The 19,906-nt window shown below is 38.4% G+C and overlaps 1 protein-coding gene across 1 annotated transcript in view; it reads right to left on the bottom strand.

Annotated features, from left to right (window-relative positions):
* Positions 1–661: 661 nt before the first annotated feature.
* Positions 662–19,906, bottom strand: part of ABCA12 (ATP binding cassette subfamily A member 12) — a 160,680-nt gene continuing 141,435 nt past the window's right edge. The window contains exons 41-53 of the mRNA XM_045853702.1: positions 19,263–19,440; positions 17,687–17,802; positions 16,587–16,746; positions 15,220–15,473; positions 12,958–13,162; positions 11,798–11,907; positions 11,356–11,497; positions 10,187–10,321; positions 8,209–8,312; positions 6,902–6,994; positions 5,706–5,811; positions 2,907–3,044; positions 662–1,578 (exon numbers count right to left, since the gene is read on the bottom strand). Coding sequence (XP_045709658.1) covers positions 1,477–1,578; positions 2,907–3,044; positions 5,706–5,811; positions 6,902–6,994; positions 8,209–8,312; positions 10,187–10,321; positions 11,356–11,497; positions 11,798–11,907; positions 12,958–13,162; positions 15,220–15,473; positions 16,587–16,746; positions 17,687–17,802; positions 19,263–19,440 — 1,843 coding nt within the window. The 3' untranslated portion in view covers positions 662–1,476. The remainder of the gene's footprint in view (positions 1,579–2,906; positions 3,045–5,705; positions 5,812–6,901; positions 6,995–8,208; positions 8,313–10,186; positions 10,322–11,355; positions 11,498–11,797; positions 11,908–12,957; positions 13,163–15,219; positions 15,474–16,586; positions 16,747–17,686; positions 17,803–19,262; positions 19,441–19,906) is intronic.

The raw sequence follows: 19,906 nt of genomic DNA, 5'->3' as shown, positions 1-19,906 counted from the left end.
GGTACAGTAAGCACAGTAGTAGAATGGGGTGGGGGACAGGATTGAAACTGAGAACACAGGGAAGGAAAGCTTCTCAGAGAAAGAATGACATTTCTGAAGACTGTTAGCTAGGAATAAAGAGTGGGGGGACAGCATTTCAAGTAGGAGGAACAACATAAGCAAAGGTCGGGAGATGGGAAGGAGCTTGGTACTGCTCTGGAAAAACTGCAGAAAGGCTGGAATGGCTAGATGCTAAGGAGGGAGGGAAGAATGAAGGGGATGAGAGCGGGGCAAAGGGGTGAGAGCAGGAGCAGATCACATGGGACCTTGTCAGCCGTGCGGCTCCAATTTTTAGGTTCCTGGTTCTTCCCTAACCAATGAAATGCCTTCATGAACTGTTTCTGTTTCTGAACCTCGAGTTTATTAATGTTCAAAACAAAAACACTTGTGCCAAAACTGGCAAACTTATACACGCACACACACAAACAAATGTTACATAAAACACCTTCCCCGAGGGCCATATTATTTGGCATTATTATGAAGTCAATCTGATAGCCACAAAGATAATTCTGGGTCAGCTGGGCAATTAGCTGAAAATTATCTTCATATTCGCTTTTCCTCCACAGGAGTCTTTCCTGCAGAGAGACCCAGAATAGGAAGCTTTTTGTGAGAGCTTAAAAAAAAATGACCTCGCCTGCCAGCAGCACATAGATTCCACATCAGTTTTCGGGATTTGTATCTGCCCAGCTGACACACCCATTCTTCCCTGAAGAGCAAGCAGCTTCTTGCTCTGCCTGATGCCTTCTTATTATCGAGGCACGGCAGGAACACCTCTAAGTCCTGTTTACCACCAGGGTAAACTGCCCTCCTCCGGCATTCTTGTAGAAAGCCATTTGGGGGCGTTGATTCAGTATGTCTGCAAGTATTTACAGGTACAGAAAGTGACATATTCTTTGTGGACACTGTGCCCACTGCTTCCTGCCGATGCTAATCTGGCCCTTAGCACTTTTCACGTCACAGTAGATACATGTATTCATGAGGATGTTCATTCTGATATTTTCTGGAAATATTTTGTTTGCTCTCCCAATTCTACCTACTCCAAGCTACCTTACTTTTCTTTTCCACTCTTAGTTTTCATCCACTAATAACCATGCTTTTTCAGCTCTCTTTTTTATTGAAAGTAATAAATTAAGACATTTATCTGCAGGTGGTTCATTTTGGCATAAAAGTTGCCACCGTACACATTAGCATGCTCACAGTGTTGAGTGTAGAGGAGTTCATTTCAGTAGCAACAACATTCAGTGACCTTAGAAAGAAAACTTTCTGCTTAAAGTTATTTGTTAGTCTTACACAATTGTAAGTTTCTATACAGTACAATACTTCAAAATTAAGATATTTTAGGGAAGTAGTATCTTCAAGGAAGGGATGTCTTCTGCGGTTCTTCCTCAAAATGAAGCCATTGGCTTTGCTGAGGCCAGCTTGCTGGAGATGCCAAGACTACAACCGGTCATCCTGTGAGTCAATGCTTATGGTGGAAGCCTGGCTACTGGTATCAGCAGTTTCATAGGATTTCTGGTCTTTGGCAAAGTTGATGAAAACCTGGTTTTTTCAAGGGAAATAAAGGCATTAGTGCTTGGTAAGCAAAAGGAAGAAATTAGGTTCACTCTCTCTCTCTCACACACACACACACACACACACACACACACGCATCCTTGCACTCACATGGCCCATAAAATCAAATAAAAATATTAAGTTTTATAGGCCATGCCAACACTTATATACACACTCTCACTAGGGGTCCTTCCTTTAGGAATTCAAATTTAATTGGAGTTTGAAAATAATACCTGTATCTATAACCATAATTACATTTATAATCATAAAAAATCCAACCTAATAATTGAACAGCTATAGCCACTTTATCTATATGATCCATATCAATATCTCTCTGAAGTATAAACAAGGAGTCCCCACTCAAGCCCTTATCAAATGCTTGTATGGTGCTGTGGAGGGGAATTTCACTCATTTCAGGAGTTAATGAATTAAAATAAAATTTGCATAGGAATTTCACATTAACTTTATGCTCAGGAAGCCAATTAGTTAACAGGCAGATCTTTATCACTTTGCTTAAATTATTAAATCTATCGGTCATCAATTCATCCAGAAAATATTGAGAGTCTGCTTTGTGCTGGACATGGTGCTGGTAGTTAGTTATAAGCCAAAGGCTAGATATTCCGTATTAGAAAAGAAATACTGGTCGAAAGCCCCTGCAGAATACCATCCATAAGGTGCAGCACCGTATATTGGCTCACAGGCCCCGGAGGCCTCACTTTCAAGCCTGTTTTAGTGAGACGTGATTAAATGCCCCATACAACAGGTTGGTTGAGCCAAACAAAATTAATGCAGTGCAAAGGATATATAGGATGCCCAAGGAAGCCTCGAGTTGCTGAACATAAATGTAATTAAGACATGACACGACTAAAACAGAAGAATTCTGCCTTTGTCACTTCGGTTTCCTGAATCTAGCTGATCTAAAACTCTGGCACCAAACTTTCTCTAGGTATCCCATCGTACTCTAACCCAGGAAGCCCATCAATAGAAATGCTGTATACGAAACCCATCAAGGAGAAAATAAGGAAAGTGTTTGGTTTTGCAGGTGAAAGTAATGTTCTGTTGCTTTACACATACATAGAACTTGATGGATACAGATATCTTGTAGAAAGGAAAAAAATCTTCTTGTGTCTGTTAAAAATAGTTACCATAATACTTTTAATATTTTTCCCTAACATCCCAAAATGTGGTTAGACATAAATGAAGCTAAATTTCTCAGGTAGAAGATTAGATAGTCCTTCAACTAAAAGCAGATGGACTGTCACTGAAAAGACAAACAGAATGTGCCATAATTAATGTGATGTTGTGCACGTGCTTACCTCTTCCAGAGTAGTCTGGCTCACTAAGAAGTTCGTGATATTTAAAGCAGCCTTGTTGGTTTCCAGCAGATCAAAAATGTTTGCTACTCCTCCTGCTGTGACTGGCACATGATACTCGAGCATGCTGAGGTGCTGATCCTGAGGGAACCAAGAGAAAAATGTATTTTGCAATGTGAGGTAACATAGACTTGACGAGTCAATACTTGAGCAAAAGCCAAGGAAAACACTGAAATTCATTCCGCTGAAAACGACACTACAGTGTAAATAATGGGTATGTTTTTGAAACTAACAGCTTGCAAAGATGAGATGAAAAGTTTTATGAATGTCAAAGAGAAAACAAATTAAAAAGGTAATGAAAATTCCAAAGCACTCTATGTTGATATGCACTTATAGAGTCATTATAGTCTTTCCTGTAAAAAATACTTCTGTGGAATAGTGTTTCAGATGTCAGATTATCCTCTCAGCTCCCATAAACTTTTTCAGAGATTACTTTCAGAAATTTCTTTTTTTTAAATGCTAGAATTCTTCCAAAAGGCCAAGAATTAGCTGCTCAATTTGTATTGGCTAAAGAGGCTAGATGTCAACAGCACTGTCTAGGAAAAATCTCATTGAAATAACACTACATTTTTTTTATAACTCAACCTAGAATTCTCTTCAATTCCTTTATGTTAGGCCATACATCTACTTAGTAATCTATTCTTATTTCCTTGGAGTATCTTTAACATGTTGCTTTTTTGCATATTTGATCAGTCATCATATCCCATATATTTTTCCTCTAAAACAACTTTCAAGTTTAACCCTTCCTCTCTGTGGGTATCGTCAATATCTTAACCTGAGACTCTTCATTCTGCATCTGAGTTACTGCAACAGCCTCTTCAGAAGCCTAGAAAGCACATACACCTATATACTGTATTTTGCCATGTATAATGCACACTTTTTGCCTAAATTTTTGAGGGGAAAATATGGATACACATTATACATGGGTAGTACTAGTTCTATATTATATAAATGTCTTTAATTCTTTTATTTATGTTCATGCATTAAAAGTGTAACTCTAGAAAGCAATAACAATATCTGTATGCAAAACAGTACCCTGGAATATGATAATCGGGTTTGTTTCTAAAATTAAATGAATACAAATTGAATTAAAAAAGTAAAATGAAAGGTTTTTTTCCTGAAAGTTTGGGCCAAAAACATTGGTATGTATTATACACAAGAGTACATTATACTCAGCAAAATACAGTATTGTCCCAAATCAGCCAGGGTAATCTTCCCAAAACAGAGTTGAGTCAGGATGTTTTCTTGCTCCATAGTCTACGCCGTGAAGCTATATGGGTTAAACCAAGACTGTGTGTTTCAGCCTGGGACTCAAGACTTCGGTTGCTGGAAAAACCTCCTCTCACATCTGTGCTCACTGGGTAGCCCCTCTCCTTGACTTATTTCCACATCACACCTGTCACTGCGGTCAGGCTCTTACTTATTTTACTCCCCAGTAGTTTTTTTTTACTATTTCCCTTCTAGATATCTAGAAACAACCACACACTTGTGAAGAATGGTCTGCTTAGGAGAACTGAGACTTTTATCATCACTGCATTTGTCTTGCATGGCCTGGTCCCATGAGAACAGACAAGGGCCAATGTGATAGAATCGCTCAGTGAATGAGCAGGACTTCAATCCAGAAAGTCACTGGAAGAAAAAGCACCATGACCAAGGCAATTTGTGCAAGGAAAGTGTCCTTTAATTTTTTAAATTTTATTTTAATTTAGGTGATAGGAAATGGGCTTTGATAAGAATCATAGAAGCTATTGCTTCCTGAAGAAGTTAGACAAAGCTTGAGAGGTTGAGGCAAAAGTATTTGGCAGAGATAAAATAATTGTTTTTTAAAAACACACTCTATTTTACCGTCTCTAACCACTTCACATCACTATGGTGCCTTAAAGAAGTATCTTTGTGGACATTTTATCATTTATTTCTCACACCAGGCTTGTGACATAGATGTCACTATTGCTATTTTATACATGAGAAAACAAGGCTCAGAGACTTTAAGTATCTTGCTGAAAATCATACAGGGAGAGCTTGACTCAACTCAAAACTTCTAATTTCTTTTCACCATTCCACAGGTGATTTCCTTTTAAAACAGTGATTGGCTATAATCACCTTGTACAAATTACCTGTACATCAAAGATGTTTTATAATGATACACTTATTTTATTTTAAGTTTGTACTATGTGACATATATGGCCATATATTCATATGTGTCCATCCGATGGAAATGTATAGGTAAGGTGAAATTAATTGAACAATGTCTCAACTGGTGTGGCTTTTAAGAACTTGATTTTCAAGCAGTCCTGCTCAAACCTTCATGGGCTTATCTTTCAGATGAGGGGAGAAAAGGAGATAATCTCTTCTGGCTGTGACATTCTGGAACTCTAATTTTTTTTTCTCAGAAGAAACATACTTGTTCATATAACTGAAATACTAATACAGTATGGTCATAAAGTCTTTGCATGGAAGAAATAAATAAAGGTATGTAAAAAACAACATTACCTTTAATAGTTACAAAAATATAACTTTTGTAACTATATTTGGAGATATTTAAAGATTCTGTTTAAAGAATAGAATAATTTGAAGTTCCAATTTTTTTATACTAAGTGTGCTTCAGAGTATCTTATGCATCTTTAACTAACAGATATATTAAGATTACTAATAAAGCTATGGTCACATTGCAAATGGCTAACATCCACTATGATACAAGACTATCAAAACCAGTCAACATGAAGAGGCAGGCTAATCTCTTACTTTTAAGTATGTTTTTGGAAAGTGCAGTTGCATGAACCTTGTGAGAGCCTCCATGCTAACTCTGGTATTCTTCACATGAACCTTGACCGTAAATCCTCGCCCAAACCTAGAAAGAAAAAGTGCAAAACACTGTAAGTTACATTTTGCTGAAATCGCTCCCCTGGGATTCTAGATAATGAAACAGGACCCAAGCTAACCATTACAGTCCTTTTCTTATATAAAGACTGTTATTTTGTCATAAAAGTTCAGGGCATGCTGCAAACTGGAAAGAGTGCACTGCCATGATTTTTTAAAAATGTATGTCTACCACTCTATAAAGTCAGGCTCTTGGGACAAAAGCTGCATTTGAAAGGAAATATAAATTCTTGGCTTCCTTTGACATCCGTGAATTGACAGTTGATGTCAATTTCTGGGATTAAACACTTCATCATTTAAAGCAAACAAGGTATCGACAGGCAAATCATTGGAGATTTGGTGTCAATGGTAATGATTGACATCACTGGGTTTTAAACATAAATTTAAAAAAATTTGTATACTAGCTAACTGTTAGCACCAAGGGTAGAGTTTGTGAATGAGTCACAACAGACTTTTTGTGAACAACACTATGAGGCTTCGTCTACTCTGTTTTCTCACCTTGGCCAATAATATTGTATAAGAAAGACAATTGTACAGATAAAGGTATAATGTCATGAAGTTTGGAGATAAATTCATATGCAGTCTGGCAAATATAAATTATTAATTTAATTGTAATTTGTTAATATGATATATATGCACATTTTCCCAATGTATCTTGATTAAAAGGTTTTGAATGTGATAAAAATGTTAAATACCTTACTGAAAGCCTGTGCAAATGGCCAGTAAATATGCTAGATAAAAAAAGCTATGCCTTCACGTACCCGTCAAGGTCTAATATGTTATTGAGTAAACTCGTGAAACTGCTTCTTGATGGTGTTTTGGTTGTGGACTAATATTTTTTACAGCTTTCAGGCCTGGTAGGTTTGGGGGTTGTTGACTAAAAAGACATATGACTCTCACTAAGATCATTTAACTTTAATCCGATTCAGTGATGAGCTTCTCCATTCCTGTTTTACTACGCATCTCGGGGTCGGCGGCTGAGGCGATCCCCTGAGGGAGAGCAGAGTGCCACTGGATGGGTCACCCTACACTGTGTGTTACACAGCGCTTTTGTTCTTCACCTGCTCTTGATGTGCTGCAGAGACCCAATGCACTGGAACCTCCCGTTCACCATAATGGCCAGCCTGGTGCAGAGAGCTTCGCATTCTTCCATGCTGAAAGACAGCACAATCACATCAGAATTCTGGGCACAGAAAATCGGGTTTCAGTTCATGAACAGGAGCTTAACTATTTCACTGTGGCACTTCACACATACTCTTGTAGTTCCTGAATATGGCTCTCCCCTTGAAGAATGAAAACCACTTTTAATATAAACTAAATGTCTTCACATAGGGCTTATTATAACTCCTCCTGAGGCCTGAGGCCATCTCTCTCACTTGGAATGCCTTCTTCATGAAGCACATTATTCTTTCAAGCTCCTTCAAGCTTTGACTCAGGCAAGACCTACATTTCCCAAGAAATGTTCCCAAACTAATACTGAGTCCTTTTCATTATGCTTCGTAATCCATACTCGGTTGATTTTTATGATTTTGTATTTAAAACTAGTTAACCTGCATGTGATTATATACTTTCTAATTTCATAGACTGTGATGACTGGAGGAATCTTTAGTATCACTCTGTCCGTTTCATCCAAAAGTTCATGATAATTAAATAAATGATTATCTCCAGAACATATAGTGGTATAGTGTGTTAGGGCAAGGTTAGCACAGAAACAAATCTCTTCATTATAAACAAATCTAATACTTTTTCTGTGATATGATAATGACCATAAAAGGATGAACTTTGTACAAGGTCACCTTATGAGAAAAGCATGGATAAAATATTCCACTAGCTTTTCTACTTCACTGACTGAAAGGGTCTCCTTCAAGAAGGAGGTCTGTGAGCTGGATTGTAAAGGACTGGTAAGCTTAGAACTTGGAGAGACTTTGTTTGTGGAAAGATCATTTCCAGGGCATGGGGGCAGGAAAGGTCAGGGAGTGTGTATGGAATCCCAAGGCACTCGGACTGGCTGATAGAAGAGGGCATCACAGGGGAACAAGGGTAGACATTTAGATAATGAAAGTCCCTGTCCACCAAGCTGAAAGATGCTGAACATGATGTGGTATGCAATGGGGAGTCAGAGCTCAGTTGTGAGGGCCCTAAATCATAAGAAATTTGGTTATAAAAAGATTCCTTAGGCCCTGCCTCACCTCAGGAGCTGGATTCTCACAGTGTAACCTGCCTGACTTGTTCCTAAGACTATAAGCATAAAATACTTTTACCTGATTCTGGACATTCATCATCAGATATATTACATGGGAATTACCTTTTCCCATTTATCATCCTAGAATGGTGCCGACTGACCTTAAAGTTCCCACACGCAGTTTACCTGTGAGATGTGAGGATGACAGAACATTTATTCTGCACTTCTTCTGAAATGATCTTCCAGAGGTGCCGTTTCGACTTAGGGTCCATCCCAGAACTCGGCTCATCCTTAGTAGAAAGTTGCAAGAAAAATGTATCAAATTAATTAATCTCTGACAAGCTTCTTAACATAAATCACGACATCTCCCTTCCCTAGATAGAAATCGCTTTGCAAAGCCCTGTGACTGACTTGTTTTATACTTAATAGACTCCTTTCTGCTGCTGTCAAAAAGCTCAGAATCAATCATTTAAAATTGTCAATCTGTTTTAAAAAGTGTCTCATTGAAGCTGACATCCTGTTACTTTACACTTGTGTCATATTTCTCCGGAAAAAATTCTGCTTCAATTACTGACAAAGCAGAGTTTTTACAGTTAATGCTGCATTGTCACATATGTATTTGAAGCTACGGCAACAAGATAGCAGACCCGTGGCTGTGGGTGATAATCCGCCGCGTGAAGTGGAAAGAACACAATTTGATTATTCAGTTAATATAGTTGACGGGGACTTTTAGTTTTATGTCATTAATTGAAATTTCATACTCCTTGGGGAAATAAGCATGAGATTTACAGAAACTACCAAGTAGAAAGATGCAAATTATATTTCGAAAGTAAATGATGTCTCAAAAATTGTTCAGACATAAAATTAAAAATGTAGCAATGGATAATCTAAGCAAGCAATAATAGGTCCTAATAGATGATTAAACAAGCAAATTGGGGGTCAAGATTAGGTAAAAATTAAAAATATGTATCTGTAATGGAAAGTATTATATGGGATCACCAGAGGCTTGTTTTTATTGTAAGGGCTTAAAATTAAATTTAAAGAAAGAAATGAGTGGTAATATGGGGAAACAGAAAAGGTTATACTGTTACAGATTCTCTTTTTGAAGATGATAGCGTATGTAGCAAACACATATAAAACAAAATAATGATATCTTTACTGAAATAGCCTGTATTTCAGTGAGGCTGATTAACATATAACATTTGCATAGCACTTGTAACTTTTTGAAGTACTTTACATCTGTTATCTCACAGGAGTGCCTAAGGATTTTGTTCAATTTAAGGGACACTTACACAATAAAATTCCATTACAAGCATCGATTGGCAGGGATATAACACATTACAAGCTGGTATTATAGAAAGATGGGCTGTGCATCACTCTATCTGGGCTGTTTACATGAATTGATCCTCTGCATGGCTTAATCTCTGGAATAATGTGTGATTTATAAGTGGATTTTTATTGCATACAGTTAAGGCTCTTTTGGAGTTAGACGAAGGGGATCTCCCAAAATAAGGGCAAGCTTATTTCTCTGAAATAAACACTTTTACAATAGTTGACCTGGGGGAAGAGCGTTACCCCTGTGTTTAATTTACATTTCCAGGTGATCAGTTTAATTTTCTAACTCCCGCCTTAAAAAAAATTCAGATAAAATGATAGATAACTGATCAGCTCCCAAGTTCGGCAGCTCATTGTTTCAAGTAACAAGGGCATAAAATTTTAGCACAACACGTCTTTTTAAAATGTGTCTTTCCTCCCTTCTGGAAGTTTAAAAACACGCTGGCTCACCTGATTCGTTACCAATAGAGCTGCTTTCTGCTGTAACTGGGAATCACATTCTACCTTATTCCCTTCCTGGCTCATTTGCATGCCCTGAATTTGTTTCATCGACTTCCCACTCCCAGCCAAGTGTTTCCTCTGGAACCTACTGCAGCGCAGGCTCCAGATAGAAACACTTTGGGGGACCCATTGTTGTGGCAACACATTATTTGCTGATGTAAATTCCTTTAATGAGATAATACAGGGAAAATGCTTTGCAAAATCACCAGCACATCATCGTGAGCTCGTTAGCGATATTTATTCCAATAATGAGAATGAAATGTTACACCCACAGCTGGGTGGGTGGCTCCAATCCCCACAGCAGCCTGGGTCACCATGGCGCTCTTACCAGCAGCAGGATGGAAGGCTTCCCTATCAAGGCCAGCGCGGTGGACAGCTTTCTTTTCGTGCCGTAGCTGCACATGGAGGTAGGTCTGTCCTTGTAGGGCATCAGGTGAAGTCTCCACAGGAGTTTATGAACCGTCTGTGGGGCGGAAAAGAGCGTTAGGTCGACCTTCTTCTGCCAGAACCCTTAAAGCACTGAACAAAAACGAGCGTAAAAGCTGTTTGTGAAAAGAAAGTTTTCCAGTGAAGAGATACCTAAAAAATTCAAACACTTAACATATATTTTACTTTTATGTCCACAGGTCCACTTAAAATGAATAGTCATCTAAGAGACAAAAGCGGGTCTGTGGAGGCTCGTTTTCAAGCAGGATTTCCCCCCAAAAGGTGCGTGCGTGTGAGTGTGTGTGTGTGTTTGTGTTTACAGCTGCGGATGGTTCTTTCTGCTGTGTTACCACAGGGTTTCCTTGTGATGTGTAAACGCTAAAACAGAAACCAGCCTTTCTCAGGGCAGGTTTCCCATTGATTGTCCGCCCTGTTTCATCTTTCTTCCTACTGAGGGGCGAGTGATTACAAAGCCTTTAAGCCTTTTTCAAACTGACCCAGTATCAGAATTTTAGCCCATGAACTGAGACACAATGAGTGCTTGGGGCTATTTTTGTACTTTAATAGCCCTGGCAAACGGAGGAATCCTAAGGGGGATTTCAACAGTTCCCTGGGGTGGCAAAAATAGAGGAAACTACCCTAAGAGTTAACCATTCCATTACAAAAGCAAACAATTTTGGGGAAGTACAAAGCCACATTTGAAAAATCAAATTGGAAGTTATTCTATCTTACTTGGGCATTTTGTAGTTACTTCCATGTATCAATACTTCTCTGGACTCAAAAGGGTGTGCAGGCATCACCAGCCAATGCTCCACCCACAGCCAAGGTGAGTGCGATCCTTTATCGGATACTCCTTAAAAAGTAACTGAGCACACCCCCCTGAGCCACTTCTCCAGCTGAGCTCATAGGTGTGAATACGATACACGCTATCAAGCTAATACTGTGTCCACTGTCATTGTCAGGAGGAAATGTCACAGCTTTGCAGATGTCAACTTGATCTTGAGGGTGGACAGGTGGGAAGCAGAAACACTATGGTATTCAAATAACCTAGGTTGCTCCACTTATACTCACCTCTTTAATATCTTTCTCTGGAATTCCGTGTACCCTGGCATAAAAATACAAATGTTCTTCCACAGTTAATAGGTCATCTAAGGCATCTTCCTGAGGACAGTAGCCAACGAGGGAGCTGTGAGAGTCCACGTGAGCCAGAGATCTAAATTGGGAGAATCAAAAACACAGATGAGCTTCAAAAGGTGTTTCCCTCCCTGTCCCCTAACGATGGGAAGGCAGCTCTATTTTGGTCATGGTGACTGGTGATAAAAAGAGGTAAAATAATCCCACCATCACAGCCACACTTGAAGTTTTAAAAACCTCTGCTTGCTGGAATAGCTGTTTCTTTTTTTTTACCCTGAGGTTTTAATAATGTAACCCTATAATAACATAAATGATCTTTAATTATTTTTCTCATTCAATTATATTGCTCTGGGTACATTAAAGCGTTTGTTTTGCATACCCAGCCTTATTTCTGATCAGAATGTTTCCGCTTGAAGGAATGATGTCTCCAGTCAGCATCTTGAAGATTGTGGTCTTTCCTGCTCCATTCACCCCGAGAAGGCCGAAGCACTGGTTAGTGGGAGGAAAAATAAAAGATGTAAACCTCGATTCAAACCAAAGACATGTTATTGTTGTGTCTCTTTCCTCCCTTTCCTTGGGTCAAATAAACTACCGAGAAAAATAAATCACTGGAAACAGTCATGGGTATTGTACTGCTCAGTTGGCATTTGATAAAACTCTTTAGTTTAAAAGAAAAGGGTGCTAAATTGTTAGTTGCAGAGTGGTCACTGGGATGTAAAGTATAGCGAAGGGAATATAGTTAGTAATCTTGTAATAGCTATGTATGGTGCCAGGTGGGTACGAGGTCGATCAGGGTGGTCACTTCATAAGTTATATAAAGGTCTAATGACTGAGTTGTACACATGAAACTAATCTACCGTATGCCAAATATAATTGAAGCAATTTTAAAACACATGGGTACTTATGTATCTTTTTCCTCTTTTCCCTTTATACATTTGTGTGACATGATAAAATACCCAGGTAGGGTATGCTAACCTGACAAAGTCATTGTACTGACAGAATTCACATTAGTCACACAAACTTTAATCACAACTTCACTAAAAAAGCTACTGAAGCAATCATTTCTATATACTGCTGAATAAATTTGATACATTTACTTCGCAACTAAGGGAAAGGCCCACATTCTCTTTCTCCTTTCCAAGCTGCCTTAATATTCCTTCTATGAATAAACGTGGATGCAGTCCTGGTACCTGCCTTCTGACAACTGATTTCTTCATGCTCTCCTGTGAAGAGGCCTGGAAACCAGAAGTTGAAGATAGCACCCTCCCCAGGCTGCTTGCCTGCCAGCCTGCCCCAGGAGGGCAGTAACTTGGGGGGGTGCTCAGAACTTGGTGTATGATAAATCCTCTTTACCAAGAGGGAAGATTTTTAGGGTGAGTAACACTTGGACCTGTGTACATCTTATATAGTGAATCCATCAAAAGATTCAGAAGCTGACTTTCATGTTTTTAGAAAAAAGATTCAGGAAAGATAAAGATTTGTACTTGTCACTGTCACGCCAATAGGGAGGGCAGTCAGACACAAAACATGGCTCCTCACCTCCCCAGCGGGGATGCCAATGCTGATGTTGTTCACAGCGATGATCTTCTTGTGGATGAGTTGGTAGGTCTTCGTGAGACGGTGGAGCTGGACCAGGTCTGAGTCGTCAGCACCGTTCTCGACTCTTAACCTCTCAGCCCGCACATCCTCATCTTCATCCATTGTCTCGATCACAGGTGAAGAACTGAATTTTCGGAAGAAGAGTCTGAAAAATGAACCCAGTGATTTGCATCGATGAGTTTGAAATGGCACCATTCAATTCTGACATGTTTTAATGGGTTCTCACTTCACTAAAAGTGTGCTATCCCATACTCGATTTGTTTTAAATTTGTTATACATTATGATTCTCAAATAACTTAAAAATTAGTATAAGTGCAAAAAAATAGTATAAAGTGCTTCTCACCCTATTCATTATACAATCTGAAAAGCGGCTTTTGCTCTCCAAGCCGTGAACGCCTACAGATTCACTGTTACAAATCAGATCCCTAATTTTAGTAACAAGGAGGTCAGTCTGGGTTTGAAATTTACTCCTTAACACACACCAGAATCATTAATAAGACTCAACACTTACAATTCTACAAGCAGTGATCCCCTTTTTAAAAATCCTATTTCTTCTTTTATCATCAATAATATGAATGTTATTCTATTATCCTTTGACTCTGAATGCCTTATCTAGGATCAATGCAATATGTTAAGGTTATCAGGCCTGAAAACTCACTAGGTTTAAAACTCACTTCAGGATCGTGCTTAACAAATACCAAAGCAAACCAAACAAAATGAAGTTTAAAAAACCCAACTAATCAGTTTAGATCTTCTTCCCAATGTTCCTGTGTATTTGAATGATATCCTCACAGACTCCAATTAATGGTGCTTTCTTTGAATCTTCTTCATTCCAAAGTCCACTCATGCAGTCAGGCTGCTGGCACCAGAAATGCCTTATCATACCCAGCCATTGCCGCCAATCATTTTCTGTCTATTTTTGTTACCATGATAAGCTTTTACTCTTTCTCACCTAGATTTTTCCGGGAACCTCACATTACTCCAGTGTCTCTGACTCTTGCCTTCCAATCTGCACTACCTCTACAAAATCACACTTCCAGGGCACCGTTTGATTAAGTTGCTCTCTATTCAAAAACCTTTAATGGGCTGTTTGTTGAACGAAGTCCAAACCATATCTCTTTGACCAAGCATTCAATAAACTCCATAATCTCCCAGCCACACACTCTAGCTCTTATTTCACTGCATTTGTTCTGTTCTAAACAAACGGCATTACTCATTTCTTAAATATGCCCCAACATTTCTTTCTTTTGTTGCCCTTGTCATTCCTTTCATTATTATTAACTTAAGTTTTGTTTTTGGATAGGTGATATGTGTACCTCATGTATCAAAATTAAAATTAAAATGGTACTAAAGAACATACAGTGAAAATTAAAACTCCTTCAACCATATACAGTTCTCTTCAGCACAGGTACAAATAATTAGATAGTGTATGCATATATTTGCATAAATAACATATTTCTTTTCTACCTCAAATGGTAATATACTTTACACATAGTTCTAACCCCTGCATTTTTCACTTAATAAATATTAGAAGTAATCCCAAATATTACACAAATAACTGCATCATTCTGTCTAATGATTGCATGGCATTTAAGTTATGAATATATGTATATAATTTATTTAACCAGTCCATAAATAAAGAACATTTAGATTGTTTTCATTCTTCTGCTATTAGGAAATGCTTGCTATAATGAATAATTTTATACATACATAATGCCACATATTTAGGAGCATATCTGTGGTAAAAAAAGTTCCTGGAAATGGAATTGCTGGGTTAATGATCAGTGCATTTATGATTCTGTCCTCAATATTTCAATGTTCTTTTTCCAAATCTATTTCTAATATGCTACATACTCAATCTTCTTTCCCCATTTTTATTTTCTGTTCTTCCAAACCCAAGCAACATAAGCAGATTGCATTGTTCGTTTATGTACACATTTCTCTCCAGTACTCAGTCTTAAGCTCTTTAATACTCACAATTGTGCTTAACGTTACTCTCTAGTCTACAGCAATAGTTGCAGACACATAGTAAGATCTGATAACTATTTTTTTGGTGAAATGAATGGTAAATCATACTACAATTTTTGAAAACGTTTTTTGAGCAAAACATTTCTATACTAATGGAAAAGTTTAGATAGATTGACCCCTCCCTGAATATTTTGAGTTGAGTTTTGTCATGGATGTCAAATACTATGTATTTACCTGAATTGCTTTATTAGCCATTCATTGATTAAAAGTCGTAAGAAAAAAAACATCGTGCCCTGAGAAACCAAAGCCACAAACATTGCACCTAGTTTATCCATCTCAAAGGTTTCACTTGGATATTCCACACCGTATGCTTTTAAGAAGTCGAGAACTGACTGTTGTTGAGAAAGTTCAATCAATCCGTAGCCAAAACAGAACTGCGGGAAAATCAGGAAAATCCGCTTGAGGGTTTCCGAAATAAGTTCTAAAGTCTGAAATAAGAGAAAAATGAAGCTCAGTGTTAGACTTCCAACCAAGTGACACAAACTTAAAACTAGATGTAGACAAATGTTGGAACCTGAGAAGTTTACCTAGATTGGCAATTACTTCACATATATGCTGAATTTGCTTATAAATATTTATTGCAACCAAATAAATGGTGGGAATTCATTCCTAAAGTACAAGCAGAAAGAATTACATTTTTCCTGAGATGATTTAAGGTATCAGGCCAAACCCTGAAGACCGAATCACTTCTGGGCCTGTTTTAATGGTAGGAATGCAGGAACAGCCAAGGTGGTGGAGTCTGACAGGGTATCAGTAGGTGTCTGAGTAGAGGAATTTAGAAAAGTACAGTTTCAGAACCTAAGGTTATTTCTATTTGAAGAGGGACTAAGATGGTGAAATGAGATGGAAGGAGAGAGCAACCCATCTTAATGGGAAGCAAATGGCTCATTTTCACATTATTCACACTTGGGGCCAACCGTGCACATCTCATGAATTTTTTCCTTCCTCCTGGAGTGTGCTTGTTTTTTCCTTGGTTCACTTCATTTCCTCTCTATTTTTCCATTCAATTGCCTGGCACTGTTAGTGCTTCCTTTCTCACTAATCATAATTGTCAGCTCTGAATAGAAAGTGATGCTTACAATAAAGTAGTCTTCAACACATGATTGAAAGGGAATGAATTAGGATACTTTTTCCGTGAATGTTGAAATGAATCTTAATCCATAGTCATATAACTAATCCATTGTCCTCGTCACTACTACACCATAACAATTTGTTAATGAGTAAAGAGTTTAGCTGCCCAATTGATTGCATGATTTTTGTTGTGCCATACAATATACCTGATTGCACCCCATCACCCCACTCGAGCCCTATCATACGTCAATAGTTTTGCCACTAGGTGCCTGCAATCATAGTGGTTAACCTAGATGGAGCCTAAAAAACATTTTAAAGGCTGTAGTTTTCCTCTACTAAACTTAAGAGAATCTAATGAAATTCCTCTTTTCCATTTAGAGAATGCAAGATACCGAAAATCTTTCCACTTTAGACGTACTGAAGAATTTGAGACATCCACTGAAGTTTAGCAGACTAATAAAGGACCTTACCGGATCATTAAGCTTTTCCTTGGACAGAAAGTACACCACTGACAAGGAAACAATGGAATTGATGCCAAAGAAAAGGTTGATGCAGACGTAAGTGATGAAAGCCATTCCTGTCTCACGGAAGAGCCCAGCCAGCAAGTACATCCAAGAAAATGTGGCATACCTGCATGTTAATAATACTGAGAGTTAAAATTATGCACTCGCTGTTATCCTTTATTAAATGCATGCATACATCAAACATACATCTATACATACATACATACTTAGATGGGGTTCCATTGTGAAAATAAACATTAAGAATGATGTAGCTAGATGCCTCTTTTTTTTCCTACTCTCTTTAACAACAAAAAATTCCAAAGGATGTGTTAAAAATGACAATAAGAATCCTCTCTTTAAAGGAAACTTGAGCAGGCCTACATCATTATAATTTCAAATTAATTCCTCCTAGAGATGGTATTACATGCCCCCCCAAGCAAGAATTTATTTTTCTTTTCAGAAATATGGATTTAATCAATATAAATCTTACAATTTAAAGTTGAGGGAAATAATGGTATTATAGCAAGCGAGCTACGCAGTCAAGGTATGCTTAGAAGCTGCCTGTCTGGTTTTGAGCAAATACTTGAGCAATCTTTGGGGTAATGAAGTAGAACTAGAGACAGAGAGATCCCTCATCAGCTGCAATTGCTAACTGAATGGATAGAACCATGCATTCAGGCGAGAATGAAGTGCTACTTTAAGCATGGATTGTATCAATCTGTATTGCTTATATTAACCTAATATAGAAACAACATTATGTGTGTAGTTTAGACATCTAAAGCCTCCATTTTTTATGAAAATTAAATTACATATGTAAATAGTTAAGCATGACAGTTGGTACCTAGTAAGCGTTCATCAATGAATAGCTGATATTACTCTTAATGACAACATTGACTTTCAGAAGTATTGTACTTTACAAACTATAAACTAGCAAGAATGATGTATTGTTAGACATCACTCAGGGCTAATGAAAACCCAAGGCAGTTGTGAGTTAGCTAGTGAGATTTGGGTTCAGCTTGTGCCTAGGAGAGTTTTATTCTGTTGGTTCTTCTTGCACTGCAGCTTACCCAAACAGCAAGAGCAGGAGAGATACAGCGCCTAGGTTGTTTCCACTGTAGAAAGCAGGTAACTTGAAAACGGCAATGACACCGATTGAAAATGCCACGGGCACCAAATAGAAGACCTATAAGAATATGTAAACCAATGTTCAATATATAGCAAGGATGTTTAAAGAAAAATCAATAGGCCATCTAGTTTAAAACTGTAACAAGTTGACCTGGAAATATTTGAAGGAATGCATTTTTACTTATGTTCCTGTTGCTTGTAACATTCAGCTTATTTTACATTGATTTCACTCTAGAAGTTGTCTCCTGCGGTAGGAGGTCAAGCCAGCCTTCATCTGTACAGGTATACACGGAGTCCCTAGCGTTTCTGCCTCCAGGCTTGGAGACTTTGAAGGATTTGGTGCCAGAGGTTCAGTGACAAAGAAAAGACAGCCAGGTATCCTGGCATTAGGTTCAGCCCTCAAAGAATTTATTTCATTTTGAACGCTGGAACTCTCTCAGATGGCTGATTTCTAAGGCTTGGTTATCAGTGTGAGCCAGTCTGCCAAATAGCAGAGCAGCGGGGCCCACACATTCTTGGAATCACAGGCATGCGAACAAAGAACTCAGTGTTTAGAGTTTACAGCAGGATGCTCGTGATAAAAGAGTTGATCATTTCATTTCGGTGTGGGTGGGAGGGATCTCCTAAGCAGGAGTGAGAGCCAGATATATGACAACAGAATCTAAACAGTAGCTCTTCACAGAAGTGTGTACACTTGGAGGCTTTCTTAACATTACACCTCCTATTAAGTCCAGAGGAGTAATTACTATTCTTTTAGATTTGACTTCTACAGCAAATGCATTTCAGGCCTCACTGGATACATTCACAAAATAGATAGGCATTTAATTGTTCTCCAATCCTTTAAGCCAATGATCATTACGGCAACCCAGACAATTTCACCAAAATCACCAGGCCCATTTAGAGTTATTAAAAAACAAAAACAAAAACAAAAAAACCCATGAACTCTGGGACCATTTTATGCAAGTGAGAGAGCTATCAATAACATTCATCTTTTATTGTTCTTACTAATCTTTTTCAATGTGTCATTCAGCAAGGGCTGTTACTTCAAACTTTTCACAATTAACTGCTAAAATTTTTACAACCTTGATTATTGGGTATTCTGTGAAACTTCTGTTTCTCCACGGCAGTGGTTCTCAAACTTCAGCGAGCATAAAACAACCTGAAGAACTGTATTAAAAGTGCATATTTTCCAGGTCTGTTTCCAAGACAGGGATCTAATAGGTTTGGAGTGGGGCCCAGAAATCTACATTGGACAAGCGTCCTGGGGGATCTAGTCCAGGTGGTCCTCCGACCATGGAGATGAGGGCAGGTGGATTTTTCTGCGACCCTGAAATAAAGATAGCTCTAGCACATTATCCAACCATGGGATGAATAAGCCGAATGCAAAGTATTTTTTTCTTTATTTACTTAGGTTATGGTAACAATCTGAACACACTAGCTTAAATAAATCTCAAATATAAAACTGATGTCTCCTACTCGAATCAATCCCATCTTCCTGCAAATCCACAAGCTACTCACCATGTCAAAAATGAAGTTTGTGACCCAGTAGCATGTCACGCCGATGCCTGAAATATGCTGCAGCTGCTTGGCCTTCGTCTGATGCTCCCTCACAACATAGGTGACAAAGCTGGCCGTGGTGACAGAGTAGCCCATCAGGATGGAGAGTGCCACTAAAATATCGATTAAGCTGCTCATTCTATAGTGAGCAATAGGGAGAAGAAAGCACACATAAGTTTTGGGAACTCTTTTCCTTTCAAGGAGATTCATGACTAAACCATCAACAAAACGGTCTAAGGGTTGGCTGGGACACAAATAAGTCTCCCTGCAAGGCAGCCAGATAATATCTCCTGCATGACTCGGCTGTGACCCTGGAATAAATGTAACTCTAGCGCATCTGAATTGACTGGGGATATTCGACAGCAAAAACCTCAGCCTCCAAGGGTTACAGGATGCATCAAGGGATGTATAGTTCCTGAGCACAGAAATACTGCTTAAATGTTATGCAGGGAAATTGAGACGATGAAGCACTCAGGCACTCGACTTACAAAAGCAGCAGATTCTGTGAATCTATATCAAGTTCAACTTGGCACTCCCACTGTACGCTCTTTCAGAAATGTCCTTTTATCCCAGTCAGTGAGTTATATTACACCAGCTTTTCAAGA

The sequence above is a fragment of the Phyllostomus hastatus genome, unplaced genomic scaffold, assembly GCF_019186645.2.
Source record: "Phyllostomus hastatus isolate PE091 unplaced genomic scaffold, TTU_PhHast_1.1 phas_contig_137, whole genome shotgun sequence".
In the NCBI taxonomy this organism is placed as follows: domain Eukaryota; kingdom Metazoa; phylum Chordata; class Mammalia; order Chiroptera; family Phyllostomidae; genus Phyllostomus; species Phyllostomus hastatus.
Note: the sequence above shows the minus strand (reverse complement) of the source record. Positions and strands in the feature narration are given on the sequence as shown.